The following is a 25539-nucleotide window of genomic DNA, read 5'->3' as shown; positions in this document are numbered from 1 at the left end:
GCTGACATAGCCTCTCGTACGGCCTGGTAAAAACTGTTAAGTGATAAAAATTAAATTTAAACAAAGAAATAATTAAAAAAAATAGAAATAGCAAAAATAAATAAATAAATAAAATAAAAATAACAAAGCTAATCATGGTTTTAATCCAAAAAATCGTGAAACATAATTGAAATTGTTAAAGATAACCTTTTGATCGGGGCGTTCGATGACATAATAAATAAATATTAAACTTGCAAAAAACTGTCAAGTGTTAAAATTTAAACTGAAATAAATGATGAAAAAATTAAATAGCAATAAATAAATAAATAAATAAAATAAAAATAATCATAATTTTAATTCAAAAAATCGTGGAGTAAAATTTTGTGCGTAAAAAAGGACTGAATATAAAAAATGAAAATAAGGATAATATTGATAAGAAATCCTAAAATATAGAATTTTGTGATTAAAAAATAAAAGCTTCATTGATGCCTTTTAAAAAATTCAGCACAGAAAGGGAAATAGTATATGGGAACCCTCTTAACAATGATAAAAATACAATAACTTCGCTGAACCGATCTAAAATAATTGTTGAAACTCTTACCTCAAAAATGGATCAAATTGAAAGCTAAGTACATTTCATCGAGGCAGTTAGCACAGGAAAAAAAAAGAAAACTAAAAAAATAAAATAAAATTCTTGCATCTGTTCTTTTATATTTAAAAACTAACTAAAAATCAAATGAAATAAAACATTTATCTCGAAATGGAATAAAGCCCTGATTTGTATTAAAGAGCAACTGTGTTAGACAAGTAAAAAGGAACGAGAAATAATGAAAACATTCCAAAGCAATGGAATGGGAAATGCGAAGAACAAATTACAGAGAGTGCCTTTTCTTTCACTCTCGTTGGAGCAGTGAAGGTAAAAAACAAATAACAAATTTTAAATAAACGACATACCCATTACCTATTTGATCAATCAAATACTTTCCCTCCCTTTTTAAAAAAACCCCACCCATCAGAACAATATGGAAAAAAAAAAATTTTTTTTGCTACGTCTGTGACGTTTAATAAGCCATCAATGCCAATGGAGGAAGTTGAAAAATGGTAATGACTTATTATTTACTCAATATTTCATCTTTCAAATTAATCAAAATAGCAAAAACAAATAAAAGGTAAAATATGGAGCGGGAAAAAACAGAAAAAAAAAATCCCAACCATGATCAAGCTCTGTTTAAAGTCAGAATTTTTAAATAATAATAATAATAATCGAAAAAAATGAGACTTGAAAAAAAAAAAAAAAAAAAAAAAAATCAGATCGATAACGAAGTAAAGTGAAGTAACAGAAGTAATGAGTTCCGTTGTGCAGCTCCGCGGTCTAGTCATAAAAACACTAAATAATTTATTGGGCAGATCAGCGTATTAGCGAGCCGCACCCAATACCCAAAAATGAAAAGTTGCATGCACGTATGTGTGCATGTATGTATGCTAGCGTGCATTTATGCATGCATGCCATTAAATCACTTAATGGGGGACCGATGCCGGTGATTTATAAGTCATCAATCAGACGATCGCAAAATTTATAATAATAATGCATTGTTTGTGCCAAAGCCAGATGATAAACTGAGATTTGAAGATTTTTTTCCCCTTCCAATCTCATTTACTTTCTTCCTTCGAGTAATAAAAAAAACCGGGGGAATAGATTAATTTTTAAAACTTTTAAATCTGTAACTTTCTTAATAAATAAAATATACGGTAGCCACCTCTGGATTGTAACGACTATAATGAGCTTAATGAATTGATTAAACGTCTTTTATTATTTTTCATAGAACCCCATTCTTCACGGTTAGCAGTTAAAAGAAAGACGGAACGAAAAGGAAATAAAAAATCGCGGAAAGAAAATTATTGGCGTTCCGTTTTTTGAAACGGCAACGGTGCAAGAGAGGCGAAACAAAAAGGGAAAAAAAAATTCTTTGCATTAATTGAAATCGCAAAAACATTTTTTTTTCTCACTTTTAACTCGAAAGATTTTTAGGAACGAATGTTTAAAAAAAAAACTTCTTCACAAGAAAATAATTTATTTTATTCACGAACTAAATTCAGGGTAATGAAGAAATATGACGTATTTTTTTTCTAGATTCCATAACGTCATTCATTAATCAGAATTTTAAAAATAAACGGTATTTTAATAAATTAATTGAGGCTGTCTAGAATTCATCGCTGTGATTTTCTTTGAAATTGATTTTCTCATTTCACAACACCTCCCATTTGACTTTAAAGGCTTTTTGTTAAATTTGCTCCATTAATCAATAAACAAATGGATTAAATATAATTTAAATGAGTTTCAAGCGAAACAGTTATAGGCATTTGAACATTTTCTGTTCGAAAGCTTCATGTTTGAAATGAATTTCAATTAAAATTTAATACACTAACATTAATTCATTTTCTATGCATTTAAACATTTTAGGAATAAAAAAAATTTTACCAAGCAAGATCTTATAGCTTTAATAAACGTTTTAAGAAATTGTTAATGCAATTTAATAATTGCGTTTTAAAACGAAAAACGGAAGATTTTTAACGTGCAATGACTTAAAAAGTAAGAGAAAAGATTTTGACCACCGTTATGGAACAACATCAGTTCAAATACTACTTTTAATGTAAAAAAAAGAGCAGTTAGAATGGGGTCGTTTCCGAAATTTTAAAAGTATTTTTTTTTGTGAAAGAGCATGCTTAAAAACAAAGGATCTGACCCTTTTTTTAAATAATTTGACTAAGTTTAACACTTAAAAATTTTTTAATCAGTGCGCTTTCATTGTTTATGCTCCGATGACATCACAAATGATGAAATACCATTCACTGATGCCATTAGCAGAGTGTAATATGGCAACGATATGGTTGATAGCAAGCGTAAAGCGCAATGTTTAATTCGCTTCTTGATTATCATAACGTGGAAAGGTGATAGACAGATGCGCCAAAGTACATAATTTGTGACGTCATAAAGACCACGCCTTACTTTAAAAATCGGACATTTAAAAAAATTAATTAAAAATCAAGCGTTGGGAAAATGAAAGTTTTTTCTCGCTCCATGTTCTTTTTTTTTGCTTATTCTACAACTTCAGTGACTTTTTTGACTAAAGGAAACAACCCTATTATAAAATGCATGTAAAACAACACATTAAAAGCACAAAAAAAAAAAAAAAAGAAAAAAAAAGGCAAATCTTTTTTGGTTTCAAGAACACGTATGCGTGCAACAAGCTATATATACCTCTTAGCGAAAGAAATTGATAAAATTTTGTGTACTCCCCCTCCCCTTAAACCCGGTTTGTGTAACTTCTAAACAATTTTTGGTTGCTCAGAATACTTTTTTAAAGTCTGTGTAAAAATTACCATTTGCTTCTTTTTACAAAAAATTTTGCTTGGATTTTGAATGATGGTGATTGTTTGAAACAGGGCTTCCCAACCTTGCAGCGGAACTTTTTCCATAGTTCAGAGCGGACCCCTGCCATTAGAGTGTATATGTTACCGTTAAAGTATATAATGCAGGTATTTTATAGACTACCTAATTATTCCATGAAATAACTGATCGTGTCCGTTAAAGTGTGTAATATGTTATTAATTTGACACTTTAACTAGTTATTCTATGGAATAACTAGGTATTCCATAAATGAACTAATGAGAGACAGTTAAAGTGTAAAATAAACAATTTATCTAAAATGAAATAACTATATAGGTATTCTATAAATCAACTAATGATAGACAGTTAAAATAAAAAAGAAGCAATTATCCAATTTAAGTAGCGTATGAATGGTATTTATGGAAAAGTACCATAAAATCATTTGTTACAACAAGAATTACTAAAAGAACACTTGGAATTACAAAGAACATTATTTGTAAATTAAAAACATTTTTTGCTGACACACTGGGTTTTACACGAACATTTTGGGGGATACACAGTGGTGGAAGGTAAATGTATATGTCGTGCAAGGTATATGATATAGATTGTTTTACACATTTACGGGCTGCAGATCATTATTCTATGAAATAACTATTTAAACCATGTAATACAAGAGAATTTTACACTTTAACGGACACGATCAGTTATTCCATGATATAACAAGGTATTCTATAAAATAACGGATTTCATACTTTAACGGTAATATAGGTTTACTTGCAGTTAGTAGATAATTGAACTTAGTTAAACTTACCATTACTAATTATATGGAAATACAACTATTTTTAAAAATGTAGGTAGTTTACAATGCTTAACTTCATTTGTAAAAATCAAGTTGAACAGACAGAAATCAAAAGCAACAATATCTAAATAGTATAACTTGCTCAGTAACGAACGTATCTCATAAGATACGCTCGATACTGAGTCAAAACACGTCATTATTAATGTTGTTTTGGTAACCTTCAAAGTTTTACTGCATTATATAGAGGTAGAGTCCGTGTTCTTTGTAAATTTATGCAACGAAACAAGGATCTAACATATCTAAAATCACTGTAGGCTGTTTTGTGGAACAATTGGTGCTTTTATTAAAATGCACCCTATTACAATAATTAACATATTTTACAACTCATATGGCTCTAAGATTTTAAAATTTGCTGATTTTTTGAGATTTAAAAAAAAAAGAAAGAAACTATTTAAACGCCCAATCATTAATAAAACTTGGAGCCTCCGTGACTCTGAGGTAGAAGCTTCGCTTAGGATGCCGGAGGTCGTGGGTTAGATTCCTACTGAAATCCTGGCTGTTGTTTCCTCCTTTTGTATTGTAAATCTTTCTTGCGTTGCCTTATCCTCATATATATAATAGTTAAAATCACCGATTGAGTAATGCTCTGACCTCACCATCAATGAAGTTATTTTTAAAATAAATTACTTTGCAATTGAGAATGTTGATTGAAATTTTTTATATTTTTACGAGAAAATAACTGAAATTCTTGACATGTTTTTTTCAACTGCTGCCAATTTTTTGGCATAAAAAAGAGTTAATGCACTTTGATCTCGCTGATTTTGCTAGAAAAGAACAACTTCCCAAAGTTATACGATCTGAAATTTCAACGATCAGTCCCCAAACAAATAGTTGCTTCACTCAAATGAAGAAGAAATTTTCACCCGTCATACTTTGAGGGGTGATTTTCTAGTATGTTAGTAAAGAAGTACAATCTCTAGAGGAAACGGTACCCCACTATCTTCATCAAACAAACAATGACACTCCAACAACAACAACATTAATAAAAACTTACCGGACAGGGGTGGGCAGCTCTTGTCGCTCAGTCTTCTTCTGACGGGACCGACAGCGTTCGGATTAGGTGGGTGGAGGGGTGGTGGGGGGTCCTAGCCTTTGGGGCACAGCAGCCATGAGGGGGTCCCGCGTTCGACATCGTCGTCATCACAGCAGATAGGGCCGGAGGGGAGTTACTGACGTTGAGGTTCATTTGCGGGGAGTTAGGAGGACCCGATTTTAAACTGGAGGACAGATTCTGTAAAAGATAAAATTGAAATGAAGAAGACAATTTGTGCAACAGTTTTTTTTTCTTCTTACATGCCCAGCCCCAGAAACGTAGAGACGTAAGAAAACTATACTGGAACGCCAAACCTACATGCACTCTTTGTAAAACTACATTTCTTATGTTCCTTTTATTGTTGCTTTATTCTTATTTTTTTTTTTTTTTAACCTTTTGTTCTTTTCTTGATTTGTTCCGATGCTTATTTTAATTGCTTGTGTATTTGCTATCTTACTTGTTCTCATGCGATACCCGAGCTGTCTTAAATGTATGAATTGATTTCTCCAATAGAACTAATGTAACAACAACAGCAGTTTTTTTTTTCTTAGTGTCCTTCCTCGAATATTTACCGTTTGACTCTCCGATTCAACCCTTGATTTTATTTAACTAAGCTTGTTTGACTAGAGTCAAATTGGATTCTTGAAAAGAATTCCTTACAACCGAAGGCAAGCTGTTGCAGTATACATACCAGATTGCTTATGAACTTTAAGGTAATGAATGATTATTTATGATGGTTATGGCCATGAAGGACTGTTTATGAGTGTTATGGACGTAGAGGATTGTTCTTAAAGATTGTGGTCATGAAGAATAGGTTATGAAGGTTATGGACATGAAGGGTTGTTCAAGAAGATTATGACACTAAGGATTGCTTATGAAGATATTGGATGTGAATGATTGTTCATGAAGGCTGTGGTCATGAGGGATTGTTTATGAAGGTTAAAGTCATAAAGAAGTGTACATTAAGGTTGTCGATATGAATCGTTTTTCATGAAGGTTACGGTCATAAAAGTTTTCTATAAAGGTTATGGTCATGAAAGATTGTTTGTCAGAGTTGTGTTTATGAAGAATAGTCATGAAACAATTGACATCAATGGAAAGGGACTTTGGATCTGCTTTTGAACTTTGTGCAATATGCAGTGGATGCTAATTGAACATTTGTAAATTGTGATCATAACGAATAAAAAGTTTCGTGAGCAGATGCATTGGTAATAAATGCTACAAAAAAATTGTTGTGCCACTTGAACGATTATTTTTGAAAGTTTAGGATTCAGAACTAATTGATGACGACTCTTCGAAACGGCTGGTTTTGAAGATGTGCAATATGCTGTAATGAACTTGAGATGAACTTAAGTGCGATTTTTGTAAAACATTGAATATAAATATTATAAAAGTAACATTTGCATCTTTTACTTGAAGGATATTTTAGTACAAAATGAATAGTTGTAAGGAAATAATTTTAAGAATATGTTGTCCCAAATACTTTGAATTATTGCTGTATCCAGATATGAGAGATAATACTTTTTTTTTAAGCTGCTGCATTTGTATTTTCTGCAATTAACATGTTCACGTAATTTATCTCAATTTAATTATTATGTTCCTTAAATTAAATAGCGGTCATATACTAATACTAAATACCAAAAGCGATAAGAATAAACTTAATTTAATTCAAAAGTTAACATGTGTTGTAAAGAAATTTGATTGTTTTTCCTTATTTATTACGAATCATATAAGTTAGTTTCATTTTCAGATGTAAGAATACGCGGTCTCAAACAAATGCGAAAAAACTTTTACAATTAAGAAATTCCTTTATGAAGACATGACATTCCGTGCATTCGAAACTGATAATTAAGCAGAAAATACCAGTGGATAAACTTATTCTTAAATCAAGTTTTCCTACGATATTTGTCTTACAGCAGTGAAACAAACTTTCTGCGTCAGTTTCCTTTGAAGATTTTACTATTTCAGTAAGCTCATTGACTTTTTAAAAACTTGGAAATATGCTGTTATGAATCACTTTAGTACATTATTACACTTCATTCATATTTTCTTTCATTTGAGTGAAGCTTTTAATGACAGAAAACGAAGTAAGCCAAATACAGCGAAAAAAATTTGAACATTTTAAAATCGAGCTCAATAGATGGCGCTTATGTATGCATTTCAGAGCGGGGAAAAGTTTTTAGCACTTTGATACTTAGAAGATAAAAGAAAGAAAGAAAAGGAAAAGAAAGAAAAAAAAAAGAAAATTTTCTAATAAGAGTTTGATGCATACATGTTTCGGGAAACAATAATTCGTTTTTTACTTGTTTATAAATTATTAATTTCATGTTCCTGAGTGTATATACGTTATAGAATGCCCATGTACTCTAGGTATACAATAAGCTCTGGTATATGTATGAAATAAATTTTCCTTTTTTTATGTTTCCATGGGTAAAGAGTTCTCAATTTTTTTGTTAAGTGAAATTCCCAATTCACTAATATTTCTCACTTCTCACACACTTACTAAGTATGTAACACACTTTATTAAGTTCGGTAATATTTTAATCAGTTTGTTTGCACCAAACTTTCCAGCAATGCTTGGGTAATGCTTTTCAAAATATGAAATCAGAAAATATTCGTATGAGCTCAGAACCCTTTGAAATAACCACTTTTTTCGTGGAACCCCTGTTTTTTCGTAAGTATATAATACTAGTATGAAGCAACATTAATGAAATGTTTTATTTACATTCAAAGTGAAAATTATTTCAAATAAAGTTTTTTTATACCAAAACGTAATTTTAAAAATTAACAAATAACAAAATCTGAAAAGAGCTTAATTTTTTTTTGAAGACACAAAAACAATTTTAAAATATAAAATTTAAGTTTAAGTTTCAAAAATTCATTATTTTAAAATATATATTTTTAAGTTTCTTAAAAAGAAAGTTAGGAAAATAAAGAATGAGAGTTTAATGGAACCTTTGATTGATCTATATGGAACCCCTGTGTTCCGCGGAACACAATTTAAGAAATGCTGTACAGACCTTTCTACGTGCTCCTGAGTAGATATGCAGAAACATTGGTAATGTGTTGATGTACGTAGATGGTATGTGATGATGATGATGTACGTAGTGAATTTAAGTTGGTATTGTATAGGGCTATTTTGAGTATGTATTTGATGATGATCTTTAGGGAATGCATTTCTGGGCGTATTACGAAATACTAAGTGTTTTGTAATAATTTTTCCCTATACATACACGAGGTGAAGTTTCTAACACGTTTCTAGTTAAGTTGTTCCTAGTTAATGGTGCTCTTGAGCACATTTGCAGAACAAGGGCTGTGCGCTCCATAGTCCGTCGTTTCTCAACATGTATGCAATTGAATATGGAGAACTAACTTTTGCATTTGATCGTGGTCCAACTCAATCCAAATCCATTAAAAAAAAATCATGTGCATTAGAGTTGTCCTTATTTTTTAATTTCGTTTTTCTAATGACACACTTCCTGATTTTTTTACATCTTTACTAATAATAAAGCTGAAAGTCTCTTTGTCTGTCAGGATCTCCGTGACGCGCATAGCGTCTACACCGTTCGGCCGATTTTCATGAAATTTGGCACAAAGTTAGTTTGTAGCATGGGGTTGGGCACCTTGAAGCTATTTTTCAAAAGTTCGATGTGGTTCCTTTTCTTTTGCAATTTTAAGAACAAATTTATCAGAAGATGGACGAGTAAATTACGAAATTATCATAACGTGGAACTGTAACATGGGCACAAGCCAATTAGCGAAATACAAAATTATCATGACATGGAACCGTAACATGGGTACAAGCCAATTGGCAAGAAAATTTATCATACATTATTTGTAAATATACAGGCGAACCAAAAGACCTTTTAATTTTTCTATTACGGGCAAAGCCGTACGGGTACCACTAGTTTGGTCTAAAACTAATACTAGGAGAAAAATTTGTCATTCCCACAATTTTAAATGCTGCCGTAAAAACTGAATGTGGCCGTTTTTTTAATAAAAAATTCTGATTTTCTCAAATTTAAAAGAAAAAGAAAATACGATTTTCTGTACCACAATAAACTAAATAATATCAAATATACATTAAAAGATAGATTTAAAGTACCCACATGCACATATGTTTCACGGTAGGGGGTACAGTATTCGAGACGTTCCGCTTGCCGTTCCGTGGGGTTAGTGAGGGTCAACTAGCAGGGGCGTTAGCCCTCTAGAAATATTATAATAACTTATTTTGTGGTTAAGAAGTTCTAGTCCTTAATTTAGTTATTTTTGCCATTGTTTTAAATTTTCAATAGAATGAATAATTGCTACTGCAAAAACTGAGGAGTTTAGCTATTTTACTTTAATTTTCGTGTTAATATTTTTTAAAGAATAACACGAAATTTATTGAAATTTTAAAGAATAATTTTAACTAGTTACTTATTAACCCTTAAGGACATGAAATAGGGGTTGAGACATATAAAAATATTAAATTATTTTTTCGCCCATATACTAGGGACTAACTACCCCAATGCGCATATGTGCGAACAAATAGTTTACTTATTTTTACTTTACACGCATCAAATTCTTCAAATAAATTTACAAAATCTTCAGTTTGTTCCCAGTGAATGATAACTATTATCTTTACTAATAATAGAGCTCAACGTCTCTCTGTCTGGATGTCTGTAGGATATTTGTAGGATGTCTGTGACGTGCATAGCGCCTAGACCGTTCGGCCGATTTTCATGAAATTTGGCACAAAGTTAGTTTGTAGCATGGGGGTGTGCACCTCGAAGCGATTTTTCGAAAATTCGATTTTGTTCTTTTTCTATTTCAATTTTAAGAACACTTTCCGGAGCAAAATTATCATAAGATGGACAAGTAAATTACGAAATTATGATGACGTGGAATGGGAGAGCGAATGAACATAGCCAATTGGCGAGAAATTCGTCATCCATTATTTGTAAATATACAGGAGAACCGAATGACCTTTTAAATTTCAACGACGGGCAAAGCCGTGCGGGTACCACTAGTCTGAAATAATAAAAGGCGATCCCTGGATCACACCATACATTTAATAATAAAGCTAGTAATAATAATAAATAATTTCTTACGTTTTCCATCTTGATAGGCGAGCTGCGGTGATTATTGTTGACGATGCTGTTGCCGTTGCCCGTCCCGTTACCAGTGGAATAGGGCTTCATGTGCAGATGCTGCATCATGGCTTGTAGCCTCTCCTTTTCCTTGGATAGTTGCAGCTCCAGTTGAGACACCACTTGCATCTGCACCCTGGCTTGGGCCGTACTCCGGTCGTCCAGTTGGTGCTCCAAGTTCAAGTGCCTAAACGGAAAATTTCTGTTTTACACGACTGCGCGTGGATATTAATCAAAAAGTTGTGTTTGAGGAAGAAAAACTAAAGGACTTTATAGATGATATCAATTAAATTATTTTTGTGTTTCTTTACGGAAACCGTATAAGAATAATTTAGCATTATTATTTTTTTACAGACTCCGCAAGGAGAAGAGTTACCATTGATAAGATAAATAAATACCTTTGTGCTGAACAGAAAAGTAAGACAAACAACGTTAAAAAAAGCACAAATTTGCCAATTACAGCAGACACGTGTTTCGGCGTTATAGGGAACGCCTTTTTCAATGAAAAAGTAATGAGCTTATGGATGAAAAGACATCCATGAGCTCATTACTTTTTGTGTCTGCACGTAACACGTGTCTGCAGTAATTGGCAAATTTGTGCTTTTTTTTAACGTTGTTTGTCTTACTTTTCAGTTACCATTGACTTAACATATGGCTCTTGTCTCTGTCTAATATGGAAAAAAATCTCTACTTTATTCATTAATTGGCCATAAGACACCCAATGTTCGGCAATCTTAACACCCAATTGCAATCCTAACACCCAGTCTTCGGCAATATTTAAAAACAGTAAGGAAAAGCCTGATGAGTGATATTGGATTGCAAGAAGAGACTTTATCTACTTCCTGATACTGTTTGAAAGAATATTAGGACGAACATGAACTTATACGACCGTGCTAAGCACAAAAGTTCTACATTTTTTAATCAAAATTGAGTTACGGTCAACGACTGGTTCTTTGCCACATATTAAACTTTAATAGAATGTTATATGGTCGTTTGTCAGTATAAAGTTCTTAAAAAACAATTATGAAAGAGTTACATATGAATAAAATGCATGGAGGTGCAAAACTTTAAACAGCAATTTCTCATTTTGAACTCAGTTGTAGATACGACTTTTGCACTTTGCACGGTAGTATATTTACTTATGCTGTGTTATACTCATCTGAATGCCACAATGTCAAGAACTTTTAAAAAGTTCTAACAGTAGTTTTACTAAAATACCTTTCCAAGTGATATCTCCAGCAAAAAAAGCTTTGCAGGCGATAATTTATTGTTTAGCCAATGAAGCTGCTCATTTGGATAGAAAACGGGTGGCATAGGAAACGGATAAGCTAAAATTACTCAGAGAGTGGTTTTGTTCTGGAATATCAGCTTGAAATACAAGCTCATAGAAAGATTTTTCACTTTTGAAAGTGCTAGACTCATGACCTTCAAACTAGAATCAACGATTTTTAAATTGTGTTGTTAAACCAGTCGTATACGGTTCCACTTCGAAAGGTGAGGATAAATGCTAAAGTATACTGAAATACTTTTAGCTACCAATATTTTTAGCTGCCTGCGTGAAGCTACTCAGCTTCTTTATGAGTTTTTTGCGTCGAAATCTACTATGGTTATTCCGGACAAAAACGCTCTAACATGGGCAAAACCGCAGTCTCTAGATGCTGTAACAAACTTTTTGGTATTCGCTTGCAAGTCTGCGTCAGCTTCGTCTGTGTGGAGATAACTTGTTGCTCTATACTAGGAACAGTATTCTGCACTGCTGGTTGTAGCTATTTGACACTTGGAACGTATAGAAAGTAGTCTCTAGAATCCAGTTGGAGTCATCACTTTAGCATTCTAGGAGAATATGTCATTATAATATAATGCTGTAGTTTTTATAGACATTTTTATGCATTCTTACTTTTTGAAAGCAATGAAATCGTCGCAAACGGTCTCACATCCGGGCCACCGGCACACCCCATGTCCGTAGAGAGCGTGGTTTGGGGGGCTGGGCCCCCTCTGCTCCTCCTTGGGGGTAGGGGGAAGGCTGCGTTGAGAAGAGGAGGACGAACTGACTGGGCTGACGGAATAGCTTTCGTGCTGAGGCGCGCTCCCGCCGTTTAGGAGGGGCCGTCCCCCCGAAGGAGAACCTCCGTGCTGCATCAGACCGTTGAGGGAGGACGAGCCTCCTTCGTCACCGGAGCCTTCCTTCCACACATCATTGGCGTTCAGACCTGCGAAAACGAATAGTAAAACGTTCAGTTTAGTGAGACTATTACACAATTTGTCACAGTTATTAATGGGGTCATCGGTCAAAAGTACTACTTTTAGTCGCTGAAGTTGATTGAATGAGCAAAAACTAAAATAACTAAATAAACAAATAAGTAATAAATAAATAAATAAATAAATAAATAAAAAATTAAAAAAAAATAAAAATAAAAAAATTAAAAATTAAAATAATAAATAAATAAATAAATAACACGGAGTGAGAAAAATTTTTTATTTTCAAAACGTTTAATTTTTAAATTAATTTTTTAAAATGTCCAATTTTTCAAGCAGGGCATGGTCTTTTTGACGTCACAAGTGATGAACTTTTGCATGTACTCCACTGACGCTGAATGCTTACGCATGCTGTCTACCGCGTTTCCAGATTATGATAATTCAGAAGCGAATTTAATACTGCGCTCTACGCTAGCTATCAACCATATCGTTGCCAGTACGCGTGAGTGAAGATGCGAATTAAATATTGCACTCTGTGCTAATGGCATCAGTAAATGGCATTTCATCACTTGTGATGTCACTGCAGAAGCGTAAAAACTAAATTCCAATCTGCGCACCGATTAAAATAATTGTTAAAAAATATTAAACTTGGTCAAATTGTTTAAAAATGGTTAAATTCTATGTTTTTAAACATGCCCTTTCAGAAAAAAAAAATCTTTAAAAATTTCAGAAACAACCCCATTCTCAAACTAAAATCTGTACCTGGAAGAATAAAAATCCGATGTCGATTTTTTTTGAATTCTGACTTAAGCATCACCATTACTCAACGTTTTTACACTCTATGCGGAGGAAAAAAGCAAAAAGATCTTGAAAAAACGAATTTGTTATTTTATAAGCCCACAAATGACTAGCCAGCACACAAATCATTACAAAAGAAAAACATCCGACTCATCTCATGGCTGGTTTTGCTTTTACGGCTTAGTACCCTTTACTTCTCAGGCGCAGAAACTCGAATTTCAATGACTTAGATTTACAAAGTCTATTTTATCGAATGATGATGATGGTGATAAAAATGACAGTGAAAATAATAATAAAAACAATCAATTCCGTCTTTAACAAACCAATTTTCCCCGTTTACTAAATTCGATTTTTTAACATCAGCGAAATTTTTCTCTCAGTTATGTTAGGCTGCGAATTATGTTTAATATATCTTTTGTATAATGAGAACAATTTTATAAAACTTTAATATTTTTCTGAAAGAAAAACAGAGATACAAATCAGAGAAAAAAAATAAAGATAATAATAAAATTAATTTGAATTTCGACATCTTGAATTCAAATTATGTTTTTCGCACTCACGAGTGTGTGCGTGTGTGTATGTCGGCGTGTGTGTTTGTGTCTCTGTGCAAGCATGATTGTGTGTGGGTATGTGTGTGTAGGCGTGTGCGTGTGTGTAGGATATGGACGCAACCTGGAGACGGTGCTCGGTGGAGCAGCAGCATCGGAAGGGGCCGTTCGACGGTGGTGCTGCAGAGGGAGGCGGGGGGGGGGGGGAATAAAATCAAAGGACGCCAAAAACAGTCAAATGAGAACAATAGGCAATGTGATTGCTTAAAAAATAGATAGCTAATGCACAGCGTACGACGGAAAGTAGCTAACGAGAAAAGAACGACACACAGAGAGAGAAAAATAAAAATTGACGAGAGAAAAATTGTATTTGTAAAAAGAAAAAAAATAATAGAAAAATGGATAGATAAACAGAATAAGAATAGACAGAATGTGATAGGCTGATAGTTAGAAAAAAGAAAAAGACAGGATGGACATACAGATTAAAGGATAAATAGAAGGAAAAGGAGAGGATGGATAGATAGAAAGAAAAGGAGATAATGGATAGATAGAAAGAAAAAGGGAGAATGGATAGATTGAAAGAAAAAGAGAGGATGGATAGAAAGAAAGAATTAGCACAAATAAAATAAATTGGGTAAATAAAATGAGTACTTGATATTGCGTTAATGATCTGAGTTCAATATGCTGTTCGTTTAAAGCAGGCTAGGTTGTGGCAATTAAAAAATTTTAATTTTCTAAAAGCTAAACTTAACTACAGTCATAATTGATTAAGCTAATTGGGGGCAGAAAAAGATTTTGGAATTTTAATATATTAATAGTTAAAAACGAAAAAAAAATCATCAGACGATCGATTTAGACGGAAAGGGAGGAATTAGTCAGAAAGACAGATTACTATTTAAGAATTTAAAGTATTAAAAAATTAGTTAAAAAACTTTTTATGCACTGGGGGGGGGGGGAGTGGGAAGTATTTTGTTTTACGATGCGATTGAGCTTAATGTTATCGTGAGCTTTTGAGATAAGACAATGAAGAAAAGAAAACGGACAATGATACAAGTGTAAACTGCAAAAAATTCATGTTCGCTGGTTTTCAAGTTTTTATTAGATACGGCAAGCAGGAAAAAAAAGTCTAATTTCTTCTCAAAGCTGGTTTATCTTTGTTTATAATGAATCGGAAATAAAAATTCACGCTATCTCAAAGGTAAGAATTATCCAATAAAAAAAAATGCAAATACTAAGATCATTTTTATTTGTGACAAAATAGCGCTTATCATCAAAGACCCCATTGTTTGAAGGCAAATTAAAATTTGCATAAAAATCGATCTTTTTAAAAAAAAATCTTTCTCAGACGAATCTTCTGAAAAGCAAAAAAGTTGAAAAAATATCAACGCAAAAATAAATGGCGGAATGAAATCCAAAAAGAACGTTTTTCAAAATCCGAAAGTTCTCAGAAACAAATTAATGAAGAAAAAAATTAATGCAAACAAAGTAGGATAATCAACGTTTCATAAACAAAAATTTAAAAAACTTATCCGCCAAATGACGAAAAATTAAGAAGTTTTATTTTTTAACTGCAATCAACTGTCTTAAGATAAAACAACGAATCTTTAAAAACGAGAAAAATAAAAAAAAGTCTATCATAAAAACAGGAGTTTTTAAATCTAAGTCATCCTATCTTCATAAACATTTCGTCTGCTTTTAAGCCCAGATCATTAATTGACTTGAGAAGTATTTATTTATTTATGCGTTTTTTCCCCCAAAAAATCGTCTCTTTTCATTTAGAGTAAATAAATTAACTTGTTAATTAAAATAACAATTGATGGTTCGAAGTTAATCCCGCTGCTCCTAAACTCATGAAATTAAATACTACTTTTATAATTTAAATTTTTAATTTCTAAAAACCCTTAGCAAATTTGTCTATTTTTTTTTCTTCACTCGCTACTGGTAAAATGCAATTCGCGACATTACGATTTGCGCCTTAAGCTCGGCGCCGATTTAAATAGAAAGTGCAATCTATATCTGGTTATTGGTGAAATAATAATAATGCCGATAAAGATATTAATGACCCTTTTTTTTCCTTCGATTGTCGGAATGTTTGATTTCGAGTCTTAGGTTTGGATTATTATTTGATATCTGAAGAAATGTTTCGAAATAATGTACTGGTGCAAAATAAACAATTATGATTCATTTAATCCTTTAACAAAATTATCGTCTGATCTCTCCATAGTTAGTTTTTCCACAGATATTCTAATTCCGTTAAAGATACTAAAGACAACACGAAAGGGTTTTTTATGCGAAAAAAACTTCTTTTGAAAATATACGATATTCGAAAAGATTACTAAACCTCCTTTTTTCCTCTTCAATTTCACTTAGAATGCATTAATTCTTAATGAAGATATAATTCAGGAAAATTTTTAATAAATACCAGATCATATTCGATGTTTAGTTTTTTTTCGGAGCTGTTTTTCTTCCAAGAGCTAAAGCAGCGCCATTATGCTCAGAATTATTTCTCTGGTATTACGCTACAAGCTTAGCAAGGCTTAGCACGAAATATTTATGTATTAGAAATGCTTTTAAAAGAAAGGAAGTACTGGAAGTAGTTATTAAAAACATTTTATGCAATATGAGATTCTTTAATGGAAGCAGCTTCCAAAGTGAGCTGTTAAAACGTCTGAAGAAGAATTTCTTATGTACGTATTTTATGTTTTTTTCGTATATATTTTGTCCAGCAATTCATAAAAATATTGGGAATTTCACTGCTAATGTATCTAGATAGTATTATTTATCACTTATTGCATTAAAATCTTAGGTTGAAAGAAACGTAATTAAAAAGCGAGACAAAGACTTAAGTGGGATTAAATATCAAAGACGCTAAGAACTGGTAAATGAAAAATTCCGACGAACTTCAGATATTTAATTCTGCACCACAAGCTATTGAGAGTTGTGTGTTTTTTTCATGATTTAAGCTTTGTCTCCAACTTTAATTTAAATAACCGGGTTTAAGAAATGATGAAAAAGTTTTAAAGAAGTTAAAATGGATTGTGATTTGAAATTTCGGTATCTAAAGAGTCCATTTCCGTCTGAAATGTAAAACAAAATAAAGAAACACATATGAGCGTAAGTACTTGTAATATTTATCAGATTTTTTCTGTCACTGTGTGAGCTTTTATGGCACGTGTAGCTTTTTGGAGACATATCACAAGTTCTAAATTGCGATACATTTAATAAATGAAAATGTATGTAACGCCCTCGTTTTTGACATTAGCGAATTAATTGTTTAGATGATTTTATGTATGACTAACGGTACCCGCACGGCTTTGCCCGTAGTAGAAAATTAAAAGGTCATTTGGTTCGTCAGTATATTTACAAATAATGGATGTTGAATTTCTCGCCAATATGCTATGCTAATTTGATCGTCCATATTATGTTAATTTGCTCGTCCAAGTAATGGTAATTTACTCGCCCATGTTATAGTAATTCGCTCGCTTCTTAAAATTGGAACAGAAAAATAACAAAAGCGAATTTTCAAAAAATCTCTTCGAGGTGCTCTCCCCTATGCTACGAACTAATTTTGTGCCAAATTTCATGAAAATCGGCAAAACGGTCTAGGCGCTATGCGCGTAATAGACAGAGATCTAGACTTGCAAACTTTCAGCTTTATTATTAGTAAAGATAATTCATTTAATCAGTACGCAGCGAAAGAAGAAAGACGGATGCAAAAACGCTCACAATCCATGTTGTCACAAATTTAATAAAATGATGTAGGGGAGACCGGGGCAAGATGACGAGCCGGGCAAGGCAGGTGACGAATTCCTTAATTTCTCCGTTTTCTACTAGGTAACAGCATCTACTGCATGCTACTGGCTCTCCTATCTGCTGTTCGTTCTGCAATAGTATAGCGACGTGAAATCGCCATATTTGTGTTAGTTTTGAAGCTCCGATTGTTCACCTTTGCCACGGTATAACTTTTATGCATCTGTAAATAAACTCTGCTACAGATACAGATAAGATATATCGTGTCTCTGTAGTATTTATGAGTAACTTAGTTTAAGACTAGTACAGACTAGTGTTTTCAGACAAATCGTAAAATAAACAACATGATTAAGCCGAATCTTATACATTTTAGTATTTTGAGCGATGTAACGGGTTTTAAGAAAATGAAACATGTACTTGTTAAGAAGGTAATATCGATTGAAAGGAAAACTGCTTTAAGATTTTTAGCGATTTATCGAATTTCAAACCCACAAAAGGATACAACAGGTGATTTCCTTCTGAAAATATCTTGAGAGTAGTAAAAATTTCAAGGTAAAATTAAGGTCTTAAATTATGTCACAAAATACACACTTTTTAAGGATACTTCGAAATATGATTTAAAATACAACTCGCCACCATAGTATGAAATAGTGGAAGAACTATAAATCCCTCACCTTGTGGAAGCATGAATGGTTGGAGGTTGATCATGTACTGTCTATTGCTGAGTTGCAGTTGCTGCATGAGCTGATGCTGTTGTAGCGCTAGTTGCTGTAACTGCAGCTGCAGTTGCTGCCTGTTGGCTTTCTTGTCGGAGGACCCTAGTCCGGGAAGTCCGTTATTGAGTCCGTTTAGTTGATGGAGGATTTGACTTTGCTGCATGATGTTTAAATTGATCTGTTCTTGGATATGAGGGATCACGGACTCCAGTTGCTTAAGCTGTTGATGCTGTTGGTGCTGCTGCTGAGAAGGAGAGAGAGACAGGAGATGTAGCGGAAATATCGCTTCTTAGTTCAGTACTGAGAACTGCTAAAAATTGCTACTTCGAGAAAAACCTATTTATTTGCTTTTTTACTCTTTAATACAGGGATTGTGCCAAGGAAAATGAAATTAGGGATTAAGCAAACTGGAATTCAAAATTTTTCAGTACAGAACTAGATTTTAATTACTTTATAAATCTAAAACCAAAGAAAATGATCGAGTTTTGGAAACACAGAAATCTGTTATCTATTAGTATTCTGAAGTTTAACAGGATATTACCGCTTTCTGTAAATGAAACAAATACCTGCTGTTGCTGTAGAAAAATGGACTGTTGCTGCTGCAGCAACTGCTGCAGCTGCGTGGGCGACGGTTGCTGCAGCAGCTGTTGCAGCTGATGCTGCGCCAACAGCGACGAGTTCATCATCAACAGAGGAGGGATGTTGGATTCGTTGCTGCCGGACTTGTCGCCGTGGCTGGCCGGCCGGGACCGCTTGCCTCCCTGTGCCTTAGAGCCCTGGAAAGAAAGAAAATACTATCACTTAAATGTTGCAGCTCAACATGTAGCTAGTATCTGCACTCTACATGTAGTAAAAATTGCAATAATGTGTGAACTTGGTGATGGTCACATACAAGGACCACTATTCATAACTAACCGTAAAGAGATATTCGGCGTTTGAGGAGAGCGATTTAAAGAAATGTGACGGTTAAGAACATATTATTTTTGATCGAATGGGGGAAAAAAATTGATTTTCCGTACGGAACCTACACCTAGCAGACAATGTTCGGTACCTGTACGTTTTTACAACTAGTACTTGAAGTTCGATTTCAAATTCGAACATGGGAACATTTGAACTGAAAACCTCGATCTTCATTACTGGGCTTGCAGGGTCTTGGATTTATTTGCAATTTTCACCAGAGATACCTTTTTATTAACATCAAAGTAATATTTTTAGCCAACAATCGTGTATGGGTAAAAGCAAATGATCTTGAAAAAAATAAATAAATAAATAAATAAAAACAAATAAAAAAAAATGAATAAAAACTCTCATAGTAGGGTAAACCGGGGCACGTTTACGCATGGAGCACGTTTACGCAGTGCCCTTTTTTCCAAAATGAATTATAACTGGAGAGTCAACAGTCATAACAGATTGATGCTGCTCCCAAGCAAATATTCTCACAAGTGTTTCAGCATCAGTCGAGCTTCGGTCTAGCATGCAGAAAGAATAATCTGTTTTCTACCAAGTCGAGTAAATTTTGATTTGAACGTTTTAAAGTTCATTGTGAATAAATAATACTTAGTTAAAAAAAAGTATATAAAAATTAGCAGAATTTTATCATTTTTTGAGAATTGCATTTGTATGAACTGAAATGTTATTTAATATTTTTGGACGTTAAAAATAAATCAAATCTTCGAAACGGGACAAGTTTACGCGTTGACGTCTGAGCACCTTTAAGCACATTCTTACTGTGTCTTACTTCTAAATGTGCCCTGACGCTTTTTTTGCTCCGAACTGTCTCAAAACCTTTTCGTATTTTCATTCTATTCAGTTTTGAAACTCACCATTTAATTTTTAATTGAGATACAAATTCGTATTTTAATTCTTACAATCATGTAGGGGAGGCAGTCTTAATTCCCGTTCAGCTTTTACTTTATACAGTATTCAGTCTGTAATAAAATTTGCTTTATTTTAACGATGGTGAGACGTTATGTTCATAACATTAACAGAACCACGTTAGGTGTTAAAATAAATATGCGTAAACGTGCCCCGTGTCCGGGGCAAGTTTACGTAACTGACTTGGACTCAATTTTTTTTTTTTTTTTTTTTTTTTTGCGGTTTAAAGCACAAAATGAGCACCAACTGAGTATGCTAATTTTAAGTCCATTAATTGCTTCGTAAAACCGCAATGTCTAAAATTTCCTAAGTTAAAACATAAAAATTGGAAAAATCTAACATTTTCACATCAAAAATGTTCCTTGCGATATTTGAACTTTCATTTTGTTAAAAAAAATCATCTATACATGTTAAAATCTCTAGCTTCTTTACTAATCTTCTATTCGACTCAGCGGTATATTTTCAACATTTACTGCCTGACTTTTTAGCCATTTTAATCTTTGATTGTTTCAAGTCCTTTTTTAAAACTGAAGTATGATTTTTTAGACACTTTTAAATAACAAAAGAGCTTTTCTATAATTTCTTTAATGAATATTGTGGACTAAAAGTTTTAGAAAAATTTGATTCACTGAATTAAGGCAAGAAAACTGCTTTCCTACAAGGAAAGTGCAGACAATTGTAGTGTCAATTCAGTAACCCACAATATTTTTTGGTAGAAATAACAGACATAATTTTTTTTTTCGATATGCAAGTAGGACGCACTCAGGATACAAAGATACAGCAAAAGAAATAAAAATATAAAAAAAATCTATTTTAACTTTAAACAATAGTTTCAAGCAATTAAAAAACTTAAATAGTGGAAATCAACGACGAATCTGAAAGTGTTAGAAATATTCCCCAGAGTTCCACCGAGAAATTTCCACAATTTTCTAAAAGTTAATTCTCATGTTTATGTTAGCGATATTTTGAGCAAATTTTAGATTTGAAACTCTGCGTTGTCAGAAAACAGCAATTAACAGCAAAAATTATTAAAATTAAAAAAAGAAAATTCTCGCCAAAAGTGCAAGATAATTATTACCCCCTGCCCTCCAGTAATACTTTGATAACTTTAAATGCATTAAGCGCATCAAGGTCACCTTGATTGCAAGAAACTTTTTGAAACTGAAAGTTTAAAATAACAAAGAGTCTTAGTGTGATAATATTCAGAATAAATATTGACTGTTTACAATTTCCAAAACAAAAATTCACAGCTCAATAAATACTCCAAAAACTTTAATATTAATAACAAGTGTTTAACTTTTTTCGGAAAAAAAATCAACCTTTTTTATGTTACTTTTAAAGATTCCACTGACAAAAAAAATGTGTATTTAACATTTGACAATGCCTTTTACCAAGAAAATGCATCAAAGATTTTTTTGAGTCATTACACATAACGCGGTTATTTTTTAAAGAAATTATAATAAAAATTATAAAAGTAACGGAAAAAATTACTGTTCCCAAGGTTTATTTTTTCCGTTCTAAAAGAGTTGATTTTTAACCAAACGAGAACAAGCAAAACTTAATCTAAGATAAACATTGCCCTCGAGCGCATCTAAAGGGAAACTTCAGAAAAAATTAATTTTCCACTTTTTTCTCTGTGGTAGAAAGCAATGTGATGTCGCAGGTGCGAAAAAAATAAACTAATTTTTCGACATTTCTTTCCTGTGGTTAAAGCGAGCTTTTTTACTTAACAATAAAAGAAAGCTTTCAAAGCTCTGTTTTGAGTGTTTGGAAATTGAGATTTGGGACTGAAGTAATTTTGTTGTTTGTGTATTTAAGATCTCATTTTTAAATCGAATAAACAAACAGTGTGGCTTTACATACATGTCCACGAGTGAAGAAATTAAAATCAAAATTTTAATCACTACTTGCTTGTTTTTTATGATTTTCTTAATTTGTACTAGAAACATATGAAAAAAGAAAACTAGGATGAAGATGAACAGAAGTTTTTTAAAAAAAGTTACATTAATACAGTTTTCTAAATTACTACAATTTTGTTCATTTTTATGACAATTAATGCAAGATTAACATTTGTTTTTGCAACAGTTAATGCGAGAATGACTTTGAATGATTCTTTTTCTTTGACATCTGATAAATGCATTAAATGTCAGTAAATACAAAGTAGCAATGAAAGTACCGTAAAACCTCGGTTATACGGTCTCCGTTTATTCGGATCTCCGGTTAACCCGGATCGAATTTGTAGAGTTAAAAATTATATTCACTTTGATAATAATTCTAAATTACGATAGCAAGAACGGATCTATAAATGCGCCACATATTCGGCTTCTATTTTGATTAAATACACAAGTATTGCACAGATCGTGCAATAATTTATAGTCATTTAATAAACAACATGGCATATTTAGAGTGTCAGTCCGACACCATTGCAGCTGAACTATAATTGTGTTTGTGAGTAACAATCCTATGTAATTTTGTAACAAAGCATGGGTTTTTACTGTAATAAAAGATAAGTCTGCTCATTTACGAATGGGTTTTACTTTTTACCCATATTATCAGGATTGCCTTCGGTTTCAGTTTGTCCGGATAAACTAGGTTGTACTTTACAGTTTAATACTTTAACAGTCGATAATCGACGAAAGAAAAATGTGACATTTTTAAATGCTCTTTTGACACCAAAATTAAATTAACAATGAAGTGGGGTTAGATTTATTTTCACTTTACATACTGCGGTGTATTTCATGCATTTCTGCTTTAGCTCTGGCTATTGGGCGGTAATTTACTGAATATAGGTTGTACTGTATTGAAATGTATGTGCAATAAAAACACTTGAAAATAACAGCAGATTTTGCGATTTTTCACTTTCAATTAATAATTTTCTTCCGTCATCCGCGAAAATGTTTGCTGAAGTTATTTTTATGGTTCCATGCCGTTGACTTCAACTGTACTTAATAGTATATTATGTTTCAACGTAAAAATTTTTTTTAGCAAGAAATACTTCACTGCAAATTAAAATCTGATTTCATCGATTCAATAGAAGTTTTTTCTTTTTTTTTTCAGTTGTAAAATTATAATCTAACTTCAACAATATCTATCAGAAGTTCGGTAATGGGCGGCGAGTTCTGGTTTTAATAAACTCCGAATCAAAACCCAATTTTTCCTTTAGAAATTCATATTCATAAAAATAAAGAGTTCGAAAACATGCCCATTTTGTGAAACATATTTCAAATTATTAAGGTAGAGTTGTATCTTCTGTTGAATAAGAAAAGAAAGAAAAAATAATAATTTTATTAAATAAAACCGAATTGGAGTTATCTGTGGTAGCAGGTAATGAGTTATCATTGACTTAACGGAAAAAAGACCAACTGCAAAAGCCAACCAAATTTAGTTGTCAGTTATTGAAAAAGATATAAATTTCAGACGACATTTCCAACAGGAATAAAAAGGCTGATGTTATCCGCTTTGCCATGGGCCGCTGTCGCCTAACATAAAAGGACTGTGGCCGTCGGCAAGCTGCGTGAAAAACACCCGACGACAAATTGTCAAGCGATCACAGATACTGCACCACTAGATAAGAGATCGCCATTTTCATGTGAATTTGGTTCAGTGTTCGAAGTGTGTTTTAAAGGCAATTTTTTCCGTGTTTCTAGCTGTAAGTTTTGGGGGTTCAGCCTAGGGTTTTGTTGTGATTAATGGGCGCAAATCTTGCGGAATATAAGAAAATTCTTCCTTTTTTTTTATTTCTTCGGAGGATAGTTTCCTTCGATTTTCGAACTTCGTTGATAGCTTTTTTTTTCTATCTCATTTTTTCTCTGTTCTTGAAGCTATAAGATGAGATGAAAGTTTTGAAAGATGACGCCAAATGTTGATAGCATTTTTTATCTTGTTTTTTCACTACAGGCAGCTCAGATAGCGTTTACTGTTGAATTTGATACTTTAACAGTCGATCATCGACGAAAGAAAAATGTGAAATTTTCAAATACTCGTTTGACACCAAAATTAAATTAACAATGAAGTGGGGTTAGATTCATTTTTCCTTCACATACTGTTTATTATTGTTTTTTCTTTTTAGATCCTTCCTAGAAGTTTTCAAAGCTTTTTATGTCACAAGAAATTAAACAATAATTCAATTGAAATTGTTTGCTGAGAACTGATTGCGGCAGAGAGTAGAGGAAATACGAATAAACAGAGAGGCGAATTGGCGAGTTTTTATCTTTCAGTTAAAAAAAGAGACAAAAAATCAAGCTCTTACAAGTACGAGGAAGAGAGGGGGGAAGGGGGGTCATGTGCCTTGTGATTGGTAGATAGCAAGTCTCCTGATCCATTGCCTCTGTCTGACAAGTGAATTCATTTGTTTTTCGTTGATAGTGTGAAATATTTTTTCATGCACACCGTCTTGGTAATTGTACACTGTACTCGTACAGTGTGTAACTGTCAATCAAGAAATACACATGTTCTAAGTTAATTTAAAAAAATCTTTTTTTTTTTTTTTTTTGAGGTTAATAGCACTAACCTGAAGGTGCTCGCAATTTTTTGAGAACCTGAATTAGTGGTTTTTAAATTAGTTAGAAAGTTATAGGGGAGGGTGGCCCAAAGCGGGCAGGTTTTCGAAGAACGCTTGAAAGTTGTAGGTTTTGGTTTTTTATCGAAACAACTTTTGTTTTATTTCGTAGCAAGGTTATCGAACTTCAAAATAAAAAGTGATTCGAGTATTATTTCAAATCCAATATTTATTTATCATCAAACATTGCAGACACTTGGAAAACCAGCTTTTCCCTACCAGTGGGCCCAAAGCGAGTAAGTTTAATTAATTGTGATTTGATACATTTGCCAATCAAATATGAAGTTATAAATGATTAAAATAGTTGACGAGCTACCTGCCATTATATAAAAAAAAAACAGTTGTACTTATCGAATTTAAAGTCAGTACATTTGTTTATAAAACATAAAGAAATAACTGAGTTAATTAATAGACTAATTAATTGCCATCCTGAAAATAACTTTTTAAAGTTATACTTATCCTATTGAAATAGAAAATCTAAGTCAGCACACGTGTCAAGACATTATAAATAAATATATGATTAAATTCTATACCCGCTTTGCGCAAAGTCACGGCTTTTATTTCAATAATTATAACCTTAAATTAATAATTTAAAAAAAAAAAAAAAAAAAAAAAACGGAATGACCATCGTAGTTTATAGGTGGATAGTGTCAAAATAAGTGAATGTTACAGTGAAACCAGTGTAAGTTGACCACTTGCGGTACACT

At 32.6% G+C, this 25539-nt stretch overlaps 1 protein-coding gene across 1 annotated transcript in view; it reads right to left on the bottom strand.

Annotated features, from left to right (window-relative positions):
• LOC129229808 (forkhead box protein P1-like) overlaps positions 1 to 25539 on the bottom strand; it is a 475853-nt gene that overhangs the window by 24970 nt on the left and 425344 nt on the right. The window contains 7 exon segments of the mRNA XM_054864184.1: positions 5221 to 5308; positions 5310 to 5342; positions 5344 to 5457; positions 10353 to 10578; positions 12289 to 12601; positions 18358 to 18643; positions 18966 to 19175. Of these exon segments, the coding sequence (XP_054720159.1) occupies positions 5221 to 5308; positions 5310 to 5342; positions 5344 to 5457; positions 10353 to 10578; positions 12289 to 12601; positions 18358 to 18643; positions 18966 to 19175 (1270 nt within the window).

Source organism: Uloborus diversus, chromosome 9, assembly GCF_026930045.1.
Source record: "Uloborus diversus isolate 005 chromosome 9, Udiv.v.3.1, whole genome shotgun sequence".
Lineage (NCBI taxonomy): Eukaryota > Metazoa > Arthropoda > Arachnida > Araneae > Uloboridae > Uloborus > Uloborus diversus.
The sequence above is the reverse complement of the archived record's forward strand: the minus strand, read 5'-3'. Positions and strand labels throughout refer to the sequence as shown.